This window comes from Camelus bactrianus, chromosome 6 (genome assembly GCF_048773025.1).
Source record: "Camelus bactrianus isolate YW-2024 breed Bactrian camel chromosome 6, ASM4877302v1, whole genome shotgun sequence".
NCBI lineage: Eukaryota > Metazoa > Chordata > Mammalia > Artiodactyla > Camelidae > Camelus > Camelus bactrianus.
In genome coordinates this window covers 66,977,531-66,992,731 of record NC_133544.1, presented here as the reverse complement: position 1 = coordinate 66,992,731, position 15,201 = coordinate 66,977,531, and the positions used below count along the sequence as shown (strand labels likewise).

The 15,201-nt window shown below is 39.6% G+C and overlaps 1 protein-coding gene across 3 annotated transcripts in view; it reads right to left on the bottom strand.

Moving 5' to 3' along the window:
• Positions 1-15,201, bottom strand: part of FMN1 (formin 1) — a 361,575-nt gene that overhangs the window by 286,527 nt on the left and 59,847 nt on the right. For all 3 annotated transcript variants that reach the window (XM_010965320.3, XM_074365871.1, XM_074365872.1), the window contains exon 2: positions 3,923-4,101. In XM_010965320.3, coding sequence (XP_010963622.2) covers positions 3,923-4,101 — 179 coding nt within the window. The remainder of the gene's footprint in view (positions 1-3,922; positions 4,102-15,201) is intronic.

The following is a 15,201-nucleotide window of genomic DNA, read 5'->3' as shown; positions in this document are numbered from 1 at the left end:
AGACGCTCTCTGCACGGCAATCTGACTGACATTCAGCTGAGTGGCCCCAGGACAGCAGCACTGGTTGCTTAAACATGAAATACATACCGGTTGGTAAAGAGATGCTGCTGGGAGCCGCCCTAGTGTCTACCCTACACCAGCACCCCCTCCTGCCACTCCCCTGAGGAACCCTCGGAGTTTCTCATAATTCAGTAACCAAAAGATGAGTGTGACATGCAACATGGACAGACCTTGAGGGCATCATGCTAAGTGGAATAAGTCAGACAGAGAAAGACAAATACAAATACTGTATGTTGTCGCTTATACGTGGAATCTAAAAAAAAGCCAAAATCATGGAAATAGAGAACAGATTGGGGGTGAGGGGTGAGCAGAGGGGGAAATGAGAGAAGGTGGTCAAAAGGTACAGACTTCCAGTTGTACGACTGAGAAGTCCCAGGTATGTAACGTACAGGATGGTGACTCTAGTTAACAATACTGTATTGTATATTTGAAAGTTGCTAGGATAGTCGATCTTAGAAGTTCTCATCACAAGGAAAACGTAACTCTGTGAGGTCATGGAAGTGAACTAAACTGATTGTGGTGATCACTTCACAGTATACGCATATATCAAATTATTATGTTGTACATTTGAAACCTATACAATCCTACATGTCAGTGACACCTCAGTAAAACTGGAGGGAAAAAAGCATAGCACGGGAGAAACAGTGGTATGAGCCTTCAAATAGAGTTAGGAGACTATAAATTTTGGTTCCGCTGTCAGAGGGGGGGTCATCGTTCCTCGTATTTAAACAAAGATACACATTGAGAATATTAAGATGTATTTGCTTTTTTAAAAATAATTTCCATTGTTCTTTGTATTCTTTTAAATAATTTCCATTCCCCTTACGTAACACTGCTTGGGTTTAAGAGTCAGGAAACTTCGTATTAGAGCTAAAAGGAGCTTTGATCTGTGCCTGTTTGTCCTGCTCTGTCAACACACACTTGACAAAGACACTGAGGCCCACAGAAGTTAAGCAGGTGCCCGGAGCCCCCTGGCCAGTTAGTGGCCGGGTCAGAAGTACAAGTGAGGTCACGGAGGAGAGGTCTCCGTCTCTTGGTCTAGAGCAGAGGTGGGCAAACTGCAAGTCTGACCCACTGCCTGTTTGTGAATGGCTCGTAAGCTAAATGTGATCTTTGCCTTTTTAAATGGTGGGGGAAAAAAAATCAAAAGATGAGTAATATTTTTTTCTTATGTGAAAATTATATGGAATTCAAATTTCAGTGTCTGTAGACTTTTATTGGGATGCAGACACACTTACGTGTGCGTCTCCACGGCCGCTTGGTGAGCAGGGTTGAGTGGTTGCCACAGACACTGTGTGGTCCCCAAGGCCTAAAATATTTCCTCTCTGCTTCTTTACCAAAAACATTACTGTGCGGCCAAGCAAGGGGCCCTAATCACAGCCCCAGCTCGAATGCCAGGGGCCATGCTGATCTGTGAAGACCAAAGCGCCTCCCCCAATTATTAAATGCTTTAGCTGTCACCCCTACATACTAATGAAAAGCTGCATATCCACCAAGAAAGGCTGATGAAAGTAACTTCTTGATGATGACACTGCAAATCAGGTTCAAAACAGAAAACAGAGCAGCTCTGTCCAACATTTAAGGCTGATCAAAACATCCCACAGCAACACATGCCTCCCTGACCTTAGTGTTCAAAGAAAGTCCCTGTGAGCTGGTATGGTGATCACTAACAGGATGCAAACTTTTACTAAATCAGTAATCCTCCCAAATGGACATCTTACTTAGAATAACAGTATTCACAACACAGGGGTCAAATTGTAGTGTCTGAAGAGGGGGAGGGCTGGGAGGCGAGAAGCCTTAGAGCGCAAGGTGTAAAAACTGCTCATGTAGAAAATAACCTAAAGAAACTATCCCAGCTTTTAAAATGTATAATTAATGGATAACTAAAAATCTATAAATATTTACATATTTTATTATATATTTATATACACCATATAAAAATATATATTATTTATACCTCATATATAATGTATATAACATAATATTATTTTTATGTTATAAGTATATTTTATACACACACTCACACCATTAAAGGCTCATTCAGGAAACAGACCTTGTTTATGTAATATATTTCAAAAGCCTAAAAATACTTATGTTTACATACAATAATCTAAAATTTATTCTAAATACTGGAGAGGAGGGATATAAGAAAAACTGTATATGTGGCAGTGCTATTTACTTCCAAACTGTAGTACTATTCCAATATTGAAAACAACTTCAGCTTCTAATAATAGAGAGAAATGGTTAAATACATTTGGGGATACAATGTAGAGGAAGAATTTGTAACAACATAGATAAGCAAAGTAAGAGTAATGGGCAAAGAAAAAAAAAGAAAGAAGGATATAAAAATCTATGCTTATAAGTGAAAAAAAAAAAATCCCTTATGGAAAGTAAATCATACAGAGTGGAAAACACAAAGAAAATTTATCAAACTTTTATAGTTGTTGTCTTTGGCTGCTAACATTTTGAGTTATTTCTTTTCTTTCAATTTGACTACATATTTCAAATTTTCTAAAAGGATTGTGTATGGTTTTTAATAATTGAAATACAGTAAAATTAGGAAATAACTTAATTCACAGGAGAGAAGGAAAACCAGAAATATATAGTTTAGTCAATGTGTTAAAAAAAAAAAAAACAAACCATAAACCCAGCATTTTTTTAAAACACAGAAGAAAAAGAAAATCTTTCAAAATTCATTTCAGCACTTTGACACGCCAGGCCTCTGGCTGCGGCAAGCTCAACTTAATCTGACCACTAGATGTCGCTGTTACACTTCTTACCTTGAGCACGTCTCAAGATGCACAACTCAGCTTTTTAGGTAGAGGGACATAAAAACTTTACAAATTTCTATTTCATCTCATGAAGGGTGGTAGACTTTATATCTTTCAGCTTCATTCAAAACCTCCTTTTACAACAACTAGGGCGTCGAATACTTTTCTAAAATGACATACAATGACTATAGTTTTATGATTCTGAATAGTACAAAGTTCTGCTCCTGGTTGCTTGAGAAAATTGCCACCCATATAAACATCACAGAGCTCACCACATTCATCAGAAATATACTTCCAGGCTTGAAAGTAATGAATTGGTAAGTGTTAAAGGAAATCAGAGACACAAGATTGTCAATAGGCATTGAAGTTAATGGCGCAAAAAAAAAAAAAAAAAAAGATGCCTCTTGGATTCCTAATGCTCAGCCCCATCTCTGAAAGGAAATGGGGAGGTGAGGAGGGGTGGTGACAATTGTGACAGCCTGGTCAATCCTATCAGGCCATCTACAATGTGGAAGTAGCTAAACCCCAGCCTGCTGCTTTGTATAGGTTAGTCAATGCTTTTGTGCCAATGAATCCAATCCTTGAATGAATGGGAAAGAAGGCTGTGTTTTTAAATGGGTCACCCTGTATTCGGCAGATTTCCTGCCAAGCTGTTCACCTGTTATTTGAGCAGCTGCAGAGGAAGAAAGTTTGAGGAATGTGTGAGGCAGACAGGCTGTTTGAATTGCAATGGGGGATCCAGATCGTATCAGTCAGCTAACATATATTCTCAAATTTTTATAATATTGATATTAAGAGGAGACTAAGACCAAATGAGTTCTCCCACAATGAGGTTTAGGTAGCAAAGCTGATAATGAACAGAGTACTTCAAAAATGCTCAGATAAACTGTCAACACGGTCACTTTCTAATGCACAAATTTCAGATTACCCAGGTATCTCTGCTTTCTGTAACTGACTGATTTTTAGACAATGACCTTCTCATAAAACAGAGCTGCAGCAGCTGTACAAACACAATTTACATTACGTGCATATCAAATGAGCCTCTGTCAACTGCAAAGAATCATGGCACAAACCCAAGGATTTCTACTTACATGAAGATCCAAGTGCAACTCGCTTCTATTTGGCTTCTCTCTTTCCTCGTGGAGCAGAAAAGGACAGGCTGGCCCTGCTCTGTAGGCCAGGACCCAGGCACCTCCATCTCTGCTGAGAAGGTCTTTAGCTGCCGTCTGCTCATTAAAGTGGTCCCGGGGAAAGACCTCAGAGGAGATGCCTAGACAAAAACCGACAAAAGCAGCAGTGACACAGTGGCTACAAATACATCAAGCCGGCCAGATCTGGGGGCTCCTACATGGGCCACTTCATACCACCTCTTACTTCCCTTTCTAGGTTATATTTTTAGAGTTTGTTTTCCTCCAAAAGTGCTTCTCTTGATTACTCTTTCTGCATCACACTGACAATGAATGAAAATATACGCCTTTATATGCAATTAAAAAAAATAAGTCTATCAGCTGTATTCCATGCTCCCTATTCTTGTTTGCCAATCAGGCTCTACAGATCATTCTCTTTCAGAGCAGAATCAGAAGATGAGTTGCAGGACAGAGGTTAGGCGTCCTGGGCTGTTGGTTTTACTACTGGAAGGTGTCACCTGAGCCAAGTTATCAGTGTGCGTTCTGCCAAGGCAGGAACTGCACCAAGTTCGTCTTCATTCCTGGGAATAGTATCGCCATGCAAGTGCAGCTGGCCCTTGGTCAGTATGTTGAATGAGTGACACCGCATGAGTGAACGACCTGGAGCTCACACTTTCATCTGCAGATTGAGGGCACTAGGCTAGTTCTTACCTAAACTGTTAGGATGGTAATGGTCAAGTATGTGTCAGGCACTGTTCTTAGTCCTGTTCTTCGGTTTGAAAAGTAACCCTATAGGCAGGTATCATTAGGGTTTCCATTTTAGATGGGCAAGCTGAAGTCCAGGAAAGTTAAGTGAATCGCTCAAGATCAGAAGATCAGTAAATGGTAAAGCCGGGGACTGAATCCAGGCAGTCAGTCACTAGAGGGCCTGCTCTTAATGGCGAGACTCCGGGGCCCCCAGCTGGCATTCTTGAGATGGCAATACGCATTCTACAAGAGGACTTCGTGGTCAAGTAAGTGTGAGAAAGGCCACATGCTGCATCCCTGGAGCCACCATTCATGTCAGTATATTAAAGATTTTGAGAGGTCCTTTAGTAAAGAAACAGCTCTGTACATTAGTGTTTTCCAAACTTACTTGACCACAGAATCCACTTAAAGGGAAACCAGTTAAACACATCTCAGGCCACCAGTGTTCCCTTTGAATAGAGTCTGGAAACCACTAGATCCCCTCTTAAAGTCCCACTGAGCTCTCAAGTCCCTAGACCTCTTCTAATTCCTGGTAAGCAAGCTTGGCAAATATTAAGCAACTAGGCAGCCGTTAAGGGTTCAGGCTCAGTGTACTTTTGCAATGGAGATGACTGTTGGGTATATGATAGTGTGTTCATTACACATAATCCTTGTAATAGCATCTCTTTGGCAGGGACCCAAAGCCAGGCAACGATTTCCGGCACGCTGAACACCTGACTTACAAGTAACTCGAGCTGAGAATAAGTCAGCTAACAAAAGGACTGTGGGACAAACATGCTTCTCCTTTATATTAGAGTAGCATTTGAGAAGAAAGCAAATTTGAAAACAGCCGAGGTTTTGCTTTTGGTCTGCCTGCTCGGTTGGTTGGTTTCCAGTCATACTCTGAAGCTGAAAGCTGATGCAGGTTCCAGTGCCTCTACAGCTGCCCTCTGTCAGGCTGCCTGCCGAGCACTTTGCTGTGAGCATCGAGAAAATGAGGGTCCGGGGCCTGGGGCATCTACTCTGCAGACATATGGCCTCCAGGAGATGACGACCAGGCTCTTTCTTCACCGGAGCCTGATGTCTTAGAATGAGGGCCTCTTCAGGAACTTGCCTCGTTCTTTCCATATGCCCCCTTCTGCCTACTCTCCCCAGACAGACCTTCTCCAAGGGTGTTGTTTAGGGCCTCATGTGCTGCAGGGTGCCCCAATTCCTGCTCAGAAGACAGAAAAATGGCCTAATGCTTACAAGAACCCTGGAGAGCAGGCACTCTGCTAAGCACCTCCACTGTATCATCCAGTGACTCCGAGAGGAATGTGGTGCTGGCCATGCTTTAAGAGGTGAAGGGATTCAAGCTCAGATTCCTTCTAACTTCCATTGATAAAGTTCATCCCCCTCCTAGAATATTCCTATAACTTCCATTTCCATGGCCCATCCCCCTCCTAGACTATTTCTGTTCACATTTGGCAAGAAAAGAGGAAATAAGCCTTTTTAAATTTATGGTGTACTCTCACTGGGGTACCTCATCTTCAGAAATGTATTAATTACTAATCACATTCCTCATTTTAAATCCCTCTACTTCTCATTTTTATTCTGGAATAGCTGCTGGCTTTGGGCACAGTTTATATAGAGTCACAAAATAGCGTCAAACGTAGTATACACATCTCAGACCCCACGATGTACAAGGTAGATCATCAAAGGCACATTGTCTGGTGAGGACAAGTTCAACATTTAGGTATAAGAGAGTGGTTCGTTCCTACAACAGCAAGGACCCAGTGTTAAAATACAGATGCACATGCAAATGCACTCCCACTCCTGCCGTGGCCGTCCACCACTGCATTCACGAGGTGTGGGGTGCAGTCCAGTTCATTCTCTGTGCAGAGAAAAGACAACGTAAAGTTGGGGCAGAAACAATGAAAAAAACTTTACTTTGGAAATAGTTTTCATTTTAAGGAGCCAGGTTCTTTTTTTTTTTTTTTAATGGAGGTACTGGGGATTGAACACAGGACCTCATGCATGCTAAGCATGCTCTACCACTGAGCTATACCCTCCTCCCCCCTTGAGCCAGGTCCTAATGCCTCATTGTAACCAGACAATATCTCTGTGATGCAAACATGCAAGGTAAAACCGTGACGCATGATGATTTTGAGAAGGATCATTAGGGTAGGAGAGACTGAGGGCAGAAATAAGCAACAAAATTATTCTCAGAAGTCTGACAAAGCAGGCAAGGACACAGGACAAATTCACTATCAGAAAGGACATCAGCCTATAAAGTAAGTTTTTGAACGGAGAGTTTTAATAATACCAACTTAAATTTTTTGAACAGTCAAAAATAAAACACATCTATGTCTATTTAAATAGGTAGTGACCATATGACTCTCTTCAACTGAATGGATTTAATCAAGGAGATAAAAATTACCTGAAATTAGGTAAGGATATTCTATCAGGACAGTCAAATATCACTTAATTTTCTAATGCAACTAGATTTTGAGGTGTTCGATTTTCACTGAACATTTTCAGGAAAAGCTTAAAATAGCCTTATCAACTTAATCATGTCTTTCCCTTTCACGTGCATATGTTCTAAGTCTCATTTTCACTCAATATTTATTAGTTGTTTTGTTTCTCAAAGACATTTCAGCAGCTTGACAGACCACACATACATACACGGGTTAATTCCGCAGCTGACCACCTGTTAACACAACAGACAGCACGGTCACAGTACAGGAAGGGTGACTTACCTTGGGACCACTTTGAAAGTCTGTGCTTTTCCCAACCATTCAAACGATGAGCTGCGCTTCCTGACGCTAACCTACAACATCAGACTGGGATTTTGCTGTCAATTATCAATACAAAGGAAGCAGACAGAGAGGAAAAGTAATGTACCATTTAAAGCTGAAGGCGGTCTCCATAGCTCATCTTCCCCATATGGAATAATTCTCCCTACCCGGGGCACATTGGATTATTGTCCCCACTTCTTCACTCCCTCCCTGCATTGTGATTATACACCCAGGCCTTTTCCAGTTGCCTCTGGAGCTCCTCCCACTGGCGTGGATGTTGTATATTTCCCTGGGCCCATGGACACTGGACCTGGTCTTGTGACTTGCTTTGGCCAATTGAATGTGGGCAATGTGACAGTGTGCCAATTCCGAGCCAAGGCCTTAAGAGGCACTGTATGTTTTTACACCCTGCCATGTGTTTCTGGCATCACCATGAGACAAGCACATCCTAGGGAACCTGGATGTAGACGACACATGGAGTAGACCTGGACCCAGTCCTGCCACCTGGAGCCAGGTGCCGCTGAACCCAGCCCAAATCAAGTCAACCTCAGCCAACTCTTACGCCAAGGAGTGAGAACAATAAATAGCTCCCGTGAGCCACTGAGAATGGGGTTGATTTGTTGAAATAGCTGCCTGATACACTCCATCACCAGAAGCGCTACGCCTATTAAAAACCTTAAATCATTTCAGCTGAGAAGACTTAACAACGACCATATTTTTATTTTGTAACTTGTACTAAAAACAGTTACTTGATGTATTAGGTTTTGAAAAATAGCAAATTAAAATTCACAGCATACCCATTTCCTCATTCATACGCCAATTCACATACAAACAACATTTCATTAAAAAATATTAACCTTATTTACCAGGCATTGCCTTTAATTATCATATATATGTATGTGTATGTGTACTTGTGTGTGTGTGTGTGTGTGTGTGTGTGTGTGTGTGTGTGTGTGTGTGTGTATCCACTTTCAAAGAGAAGTTTACAAACATACTATATAATCATATCTGGACAAAAGTCCCTAGGGAAAAAAATTACAGTGGCTTTCAGCCTTTCTCTAATTTTCTCATCAAACCGAGCCCTCATTTGACAGCAGTGATGGAGTGTTATGCCTCCAAAAGGAGAAAAGGAAAAAAAAACCCCTCAGCCTGAAACTCTCATCAGCTTTTGTTCCTATGCTGTAGCTCCCAAGGCCATCCATCAAATTTGACTTAAAATAAATCCAAAGAGGTGAAGTTTTCCCAACCGTGAATATCAGAACTGATATGTAAAGGTAGACAGGTTGTCTTCCGTTATGTTATTCAAACATGTACTTACAAGCATGAGAGACAGCAATCTAGACGTTTAGCTAATGGAAAGTGACAATGTTAAGTACTTGTAAAGAGGGTGTGTGCCTGTGTGTGATTATTCATGTCTGTATCTAGGAAGACAGAGCTTTGGCAAAAGTACAGCCTCATGGCTGGTATCTGCCAATTAGAGATCAATGCCCAACAACCCCATTGCCCCCATTTTCTTTCCTTGTGATGTTTAATGATACAATGTCACTAAGCCAGGGAGTTAGATATTACTCTAGAAAGCATCTTATCTATCCATCCCAGTCTCTAACTCTCCTTGCAAGAAGTATGTAGAGAGAGCAATTATGAGCAAGGTCAGACAGATGGAAGGGGTACAGAGGCAGGGGAGGGCTGTGGGTAGACCAGGAAGCAGGAAGGACTGGGGCGTGGCTATGTCAATTTCAGAGTCTGTGAGGAAAGCATCCATAGCCCTCAAACAAATGCAATGGTGCTTACATTTCTAAAATTATGTGCAAACTCAAATAAAACATAATTTAGAATTAGAAGGGATATTATATATCACCCCACCTACTGCTCATTTTATACTTAAGGGAATAGAAACCCAGGAAGATTGTGATACTTCCAACATACCCAGCTAATATCAAGGGCAGAACTAAAATTCCAGGTTCTAGGGAAATCTTTTGTGTTATTTAGAGAAGGATTATTGCTAATTCCCAGATTGGAATAGTGAGGTCTGAGGAAGAAGGAGAAGCAAATGGTTTGCCAGGTGGGATCATTTCCTAACTGTGACCTTTATTAATTTTGTTTCACCTTAGTGGGATTACTAAACTTCCCCAAATCTTTATTTCGTCCTTAATAAAATGAACATAATAAGAACATGCCTGGTATTGAGCTATGCTCAAACTTGTTTTTCTCCAGAAAACTGTTCCTGGGCTGGGAGTAATGGATTGATGGGGGATGCAAACAAGACTCTGTTTCAAGCAAAAAAAAAAAGAAAGAAAGAAAGAAAGAAAGAAAGCCAGCCAGCCAGCCAAGCAAGCAAGCAAGCAAGCAAGCAAGCAAGCTGTGTAAAATCAGGGCATATTAAACATCACATATTCATGTTAAGGACTATTTCTTGTCAAAGGAGACAAAGAGAAGTAAAATTCAGCTCATACGAATTTGCGGTAGCACTCCAGTGCAGCAGACCCCAAATCTGTTCAAGCCCTAAAAATAGAATTCATGTCATCAAATGCCATAGCTTCCAGTGACTGGCTGATCATCTGCAAAAAGTGCAGCTCCTCGGGGCCCTTCACATACACCCTATGACGCAGCTTCCCCAAAGGCCAAATACACAAGCCACAGCATGAATGAAACTATTTATAGACATAGCTGTAAATGGAACAGCATTTTAAAGAGGTATAGCGATATCTGTTTTTATGATTATTACATTCACCTCTTCCCACGATCTTTTCCTGTAGAGAATACAAATGTTAGATGAGAGGCAAATATTACTCAAGTTGGGACACTCAACTGTCTGTAGTCATACTGAATATTTTAACACCTGAAAACGGGTATGTATTTAAAGTAGCACAAATGCTGCTGAATCACTCTGTTTTAGAAAGGACAGAAGGCAGGAGCAGGTGCATCTCAGTAAGCTTTGTTGCAAAAAGATCAAGAAAGGATCAAATCTGGAAGGCTGTTGGGCTCACTGAGACACTAAGAACCTCTGTCCATTTTCAGATAGTGAACGCTGGTGAGACTGATGTTGGTACTTCAAATGCCCAAGTTAACAACTTAGGCATGTTTGCTCATGAGGAATATTCTTGATTATTAACAAAGAATATTATTGAAGGGAAGAACAAAAATACAGAAAACATTTCTTACAGTATTCATTAAAATACATTTGAATAACATTTTTTTCTGTCTACGTTATGTTATTCCAGTTATTATAGGGATAGTTGCACCAAGGGGAACTCAACTCTTGAAGAGATATGACATAATTACTAATTATCTTAATAGCTAAGGAGGTACAAAATACTAATCCTTGGATAATAAAATATATACTAAATGATTTTTTAAAAAAATCTCTTTCTAAAAAGAAATGATCTTACTTCACACAAAAAATGAATATACATAATATTGATACAAAGAAAAAAGAAGGCACATATACCAACATTACGGGTAAATGTTTAAGAGATTAAGAACAAAATAGGGCTTTGAGTGTCCTTAAAAGCAAGAATGAAAGAGCATTCAGTTATTTCACCCTTATTATCAAAAGGAAGAAACACTGAACCTTCCAGGGTGACAAAGGTCTTTCTAATATTAAATCCTGAGAGAAATTACTATATTATAGAGTTAATTCCCAACTGAGCCTTAGCCCTGTTCCAGCTGTTTGACCAACAAGTGACTTCACAGAGCCCGTGGGGCTGGTCTAGTTGTCTACCAGCGATCTTTGTCCTTCTAAACAGAAAGGTTTGTAGATTATCTTGACTACTCAATGATCTGGAACTGAAGAGATGAGTTCTTTAGTGGAGCAGCTAAGTTTCTAAGCAGAAACAGCAAGTTTCTTTAGTGGACCCTTTGGCCAAGGTGTCTGAGAAACAGAATTTCTAGTTCCCTTCTTCGCCCAGGTGTTAGTACTGAAGAGCCCAGCCCTTTTTCCCAACAACCTTAGCTGAGGCCTGATTATCAATTTCTCTCCCCATAAATCCATTTTTTTAAGGGCCAGTAATGTCCTGTATGTGGGATATTTACTATGAATCACACACTTTATATACATTATACATATTGTGAATCTTTACCATAATCCAGCAAGATAGGTATAAAGTCATAAAGAAATAGAAATAGAAAATAGAAAAATTAACTTTGCCCAGGGTCAAACAGTAAGGAGGAGAATTAGGTTCTGAACCCAGAGCCTGGAATTAGCCTCATGCCATAAACAACTAGAAGCTAAAAAAAAAAAAAAAAAAAAAAAAGGAAACAACTATTTTTAGATATTTGATGGCAAGTAGTGCAGTATGATAATCTTAGTGGGAGGTGCAACAAACGAAGTGAACCTCGTTAATTGCCTAGGCTCACAGCCAAGAGGTGATTTCTGGACTGAAAATAATTAATAGCCCCCCAGTGACCAATGAGGCAGTGTCAAGCAACCTAATGTATATAAAATTAGAAGCAAGGGTCTAGGAAAAATGGAAAAATACATTTTTTTTAAAAATTGGCTGAAAAATCTCCAAATTTGATAAAAATGACAAGCCCATAGATCAAAAAAGCTCTATGAACCTTATAGAGGATAAACACAAAGACAACCATAATAAGTAAAATTGCTAAAAAGCAGTGATGAAAATAATATTGTCTAAAAGCAGAGAAAAATTATGAATAGAAAACCAAAGAAAAGAATAATTACAGAGTTCTTATCAAAATATGTAAGTCATAAGAAAATGGAATGACAACTTTAAAGTACAGAAAGATAAAAAGTGCTGAATGATGAGATTTTAAAAGTCAACCTAGAATTTTACATTCAGTGAAAATAATCTTCCAAAATGAAAGAAAAATAAAGACTTTTTCAGACAATTAAAAGTTAGACAATTTATCTCTAGCTGACTTAGACCACAGAAAGTGTTTAAAAATGTTTTTCAGGCAAAGGGAAAAATCAGAAGAAAATTTGGAAAACACCAAAAATGATGAACATGTGAATATATATACTCTTAAGATATTTTTTTCTCATTATTGAAATTATTTAAAACTATAGTTAATTGAAGCAAAATAATGTATTCTGGGATCTATAATGTATATAGATATAAAATGTTGACAATAGCACATCCGAGAGAGAAATTGAAACAATCTGTTGTAAGAGTCATATGTTTATATGAAGTGTTTTAATGCTATTTAAAATAGACTGTGATAAATTAAAGTTACATATTATAAACTCTACAGTCAAAGGTTTTAAAAATGTCCAACTGTGGACATAATGTGGAATCCTAGAAGTACATGATCCAAAAGAAGACAGAATGTCATGTAAAAAGGAACACAAAAAATGGAGGTATATTAAAATTCAACCACACTGATACTTACAGGGGATATCAGGCACAGCTAATGTATGGTTAACTCACAGGAAGTAGAGGACTCAGTAACCATCTGCTTCTTAAATGCTAAATGCTAAGGCTTTAGGTTTTTTTCACCCTGCTAAGTTTCAAGAAAATTTTTAGTTTCCAGAGCTAGCCAGGCACTGGAATATTATTCTAGGAGAAACATGACTAGCTCAAGAGAAGGAACCTGGAGATAGTAATACTGGAGGTTCCTTGATAAACAGCTATCCCACATCATCTGACGGTGAAGCTCAAATCTAGCATCCTTTCACAGGCACCCAGAGCTTCCAAACAGCTTTATAGTCTCCAGACCTTAAGCATGCACAGACAATGATTACAAGACAGCTGAGGAGAATGTCTAACATCAACAGCAAGAAAGCAGAGAGCAAAAGGGGAAAGATGTTGTGTCACTTCATAGCTGCTGGACCAAAATTTTAGAGGTGGCTACTTTTTTTCAGCACCCATATCTTTGCCACCTGGTCCTGTTCCATACCTCCAGTTCCTGCCAGCTTCCTGTAACACTGTCTCTGCCCTTTCCTCCTTCAGGCCCAGGGCTGGTAATGGCTTTTTGCTGTTGCTAGTTTCTGGGAACCTCACAAAGTCATGCTGATTTTCTTAATTGGTCTGGACATAATCTTTTCATTAAGTCATTTTCAGTTGAAACCCTTTTGAATGTACCATCTATTTTCTGCCAGGACTCTGACTGATAGGGTAATTGGAATCAGGAATGGGGTTTATTTGCTACCCTTTAGCATGTTTTTGTATTACTAAGGCATTTAGGGTACTTGCTCTCTGATGCTTGCTGTACCCCATTAGAGTAATAGCAGCAATGTGATGGACCAGTGTAATCTGTTAAGAGACATCAAAATGGTCAAACTGCTTTCAGATTATTTTATGACAGAGAAAAAGGTAAACTGCCATACCTTAAAGTAAGGCAGTGATGTCCCTTCCAGATGAAGATGAATTGACTGGTGTGAAAATAAAGCATTTTCTGAATCAATAAATGCATCTTAGCGCCCAAGGGCTGTGCTGATATACTCAGGAAGGATACCATATCTGAAACAGGGCTTGCAATCTGCATCCGCATGTAATTAAGTTTAGGATAACCCAGACATTCTCTAAAAGCCATCTGTTTTCTCATTAGCCAAAAGGGAATTTAAATGGGAGTATGCTATGAATCACCATTCCTGCATCTTTCAAATTTCTGATAGTGTCACAAATCTCTGCAATTACCCCAAAGATATAATATATGCTTTCAGCTGGGAGGAAAAAGCTGGTACTCATTTTTCCAGAACACACAGGTCTGGGGACCAAAAGTAGAAGTGAGAGGGGCCTCTCACACTATTACACTTAATTAATTGCTTGTATAATTTTTACTTCCTATCCTTGCAACCTTGGGCTTGGTGGGTTTGGAGATCTTAGTGCCTTAGAGAAGGGAGGCTTCCACTAGGGAATTTAGTCATGATTCCAGACAGGAAACTAAGAGTGTGCCCTGACCATTTTAAGTTCTCATGCTTGAGAGATGCACTTATTTGATTTCAGTGCCTCACCAAAGGAAAGGATTTAGTAGAATATTTTCAACTGGGCCCAGAGTATTAAACTTCTATAATCAAAGAAACAGTAATAAATGTTAAAGCTGCACATTTTGAAAAACAGTCTAGAACGAATGTCCTTATATGAATATTAAAACGATACAAGGAAGCTACTGTGAAGCAAATACTCTCACAGATTCCTGGTGAGAGATTAAGTTGGTACACATTTGTTGAAAAGCTATTTGGCAATATATACGGGAAACAAGGGTTGACAACTATGACCCAATGACAGTTTTTATACAGCCTGTGAACCCAGAATGGCTTTTGCATGTTTTCCACTTGGAGGAGAAAGAGGCAGGGACAGGGGGTGGGAGACCAGAAGGGGAACGGGGAAGGGGGTGGGGGAGAGGGAGGAAAAAGCCACAGAGACCTTCTGGCCTACAAAGTCAAAAATATTTACTATTTGGCCCTTTAGAGAAGAAGTTTGCTGACATCTATTCTAAAATGCTAAACATGTTCTCATCTTTTAACCAATAAAATTCAACTGTGTGACTCTGTCCTAGAAGAATGATCATTTTGTTATTCAAGATCTGTTACAAAGTTCAATCACAAGATGTCCATCCAAGTATAATTTATGATTGAAAAAGTGAGAAAATAAATGCCATCAACACTACATACACCCTTGCAGTTTGAATTATTACTCTTTATTGGGTGCTAAATTAGACCCTGTCGAAGGCAAAAAGGGAGAATGGGGGCAGAATCCCATTTCTCCAAAAGGTTCGCTTTCAAGTTCAAATGAATGGTTCAATAACATGTTCTCATATTCTGTTTTATTCATTTTGAAA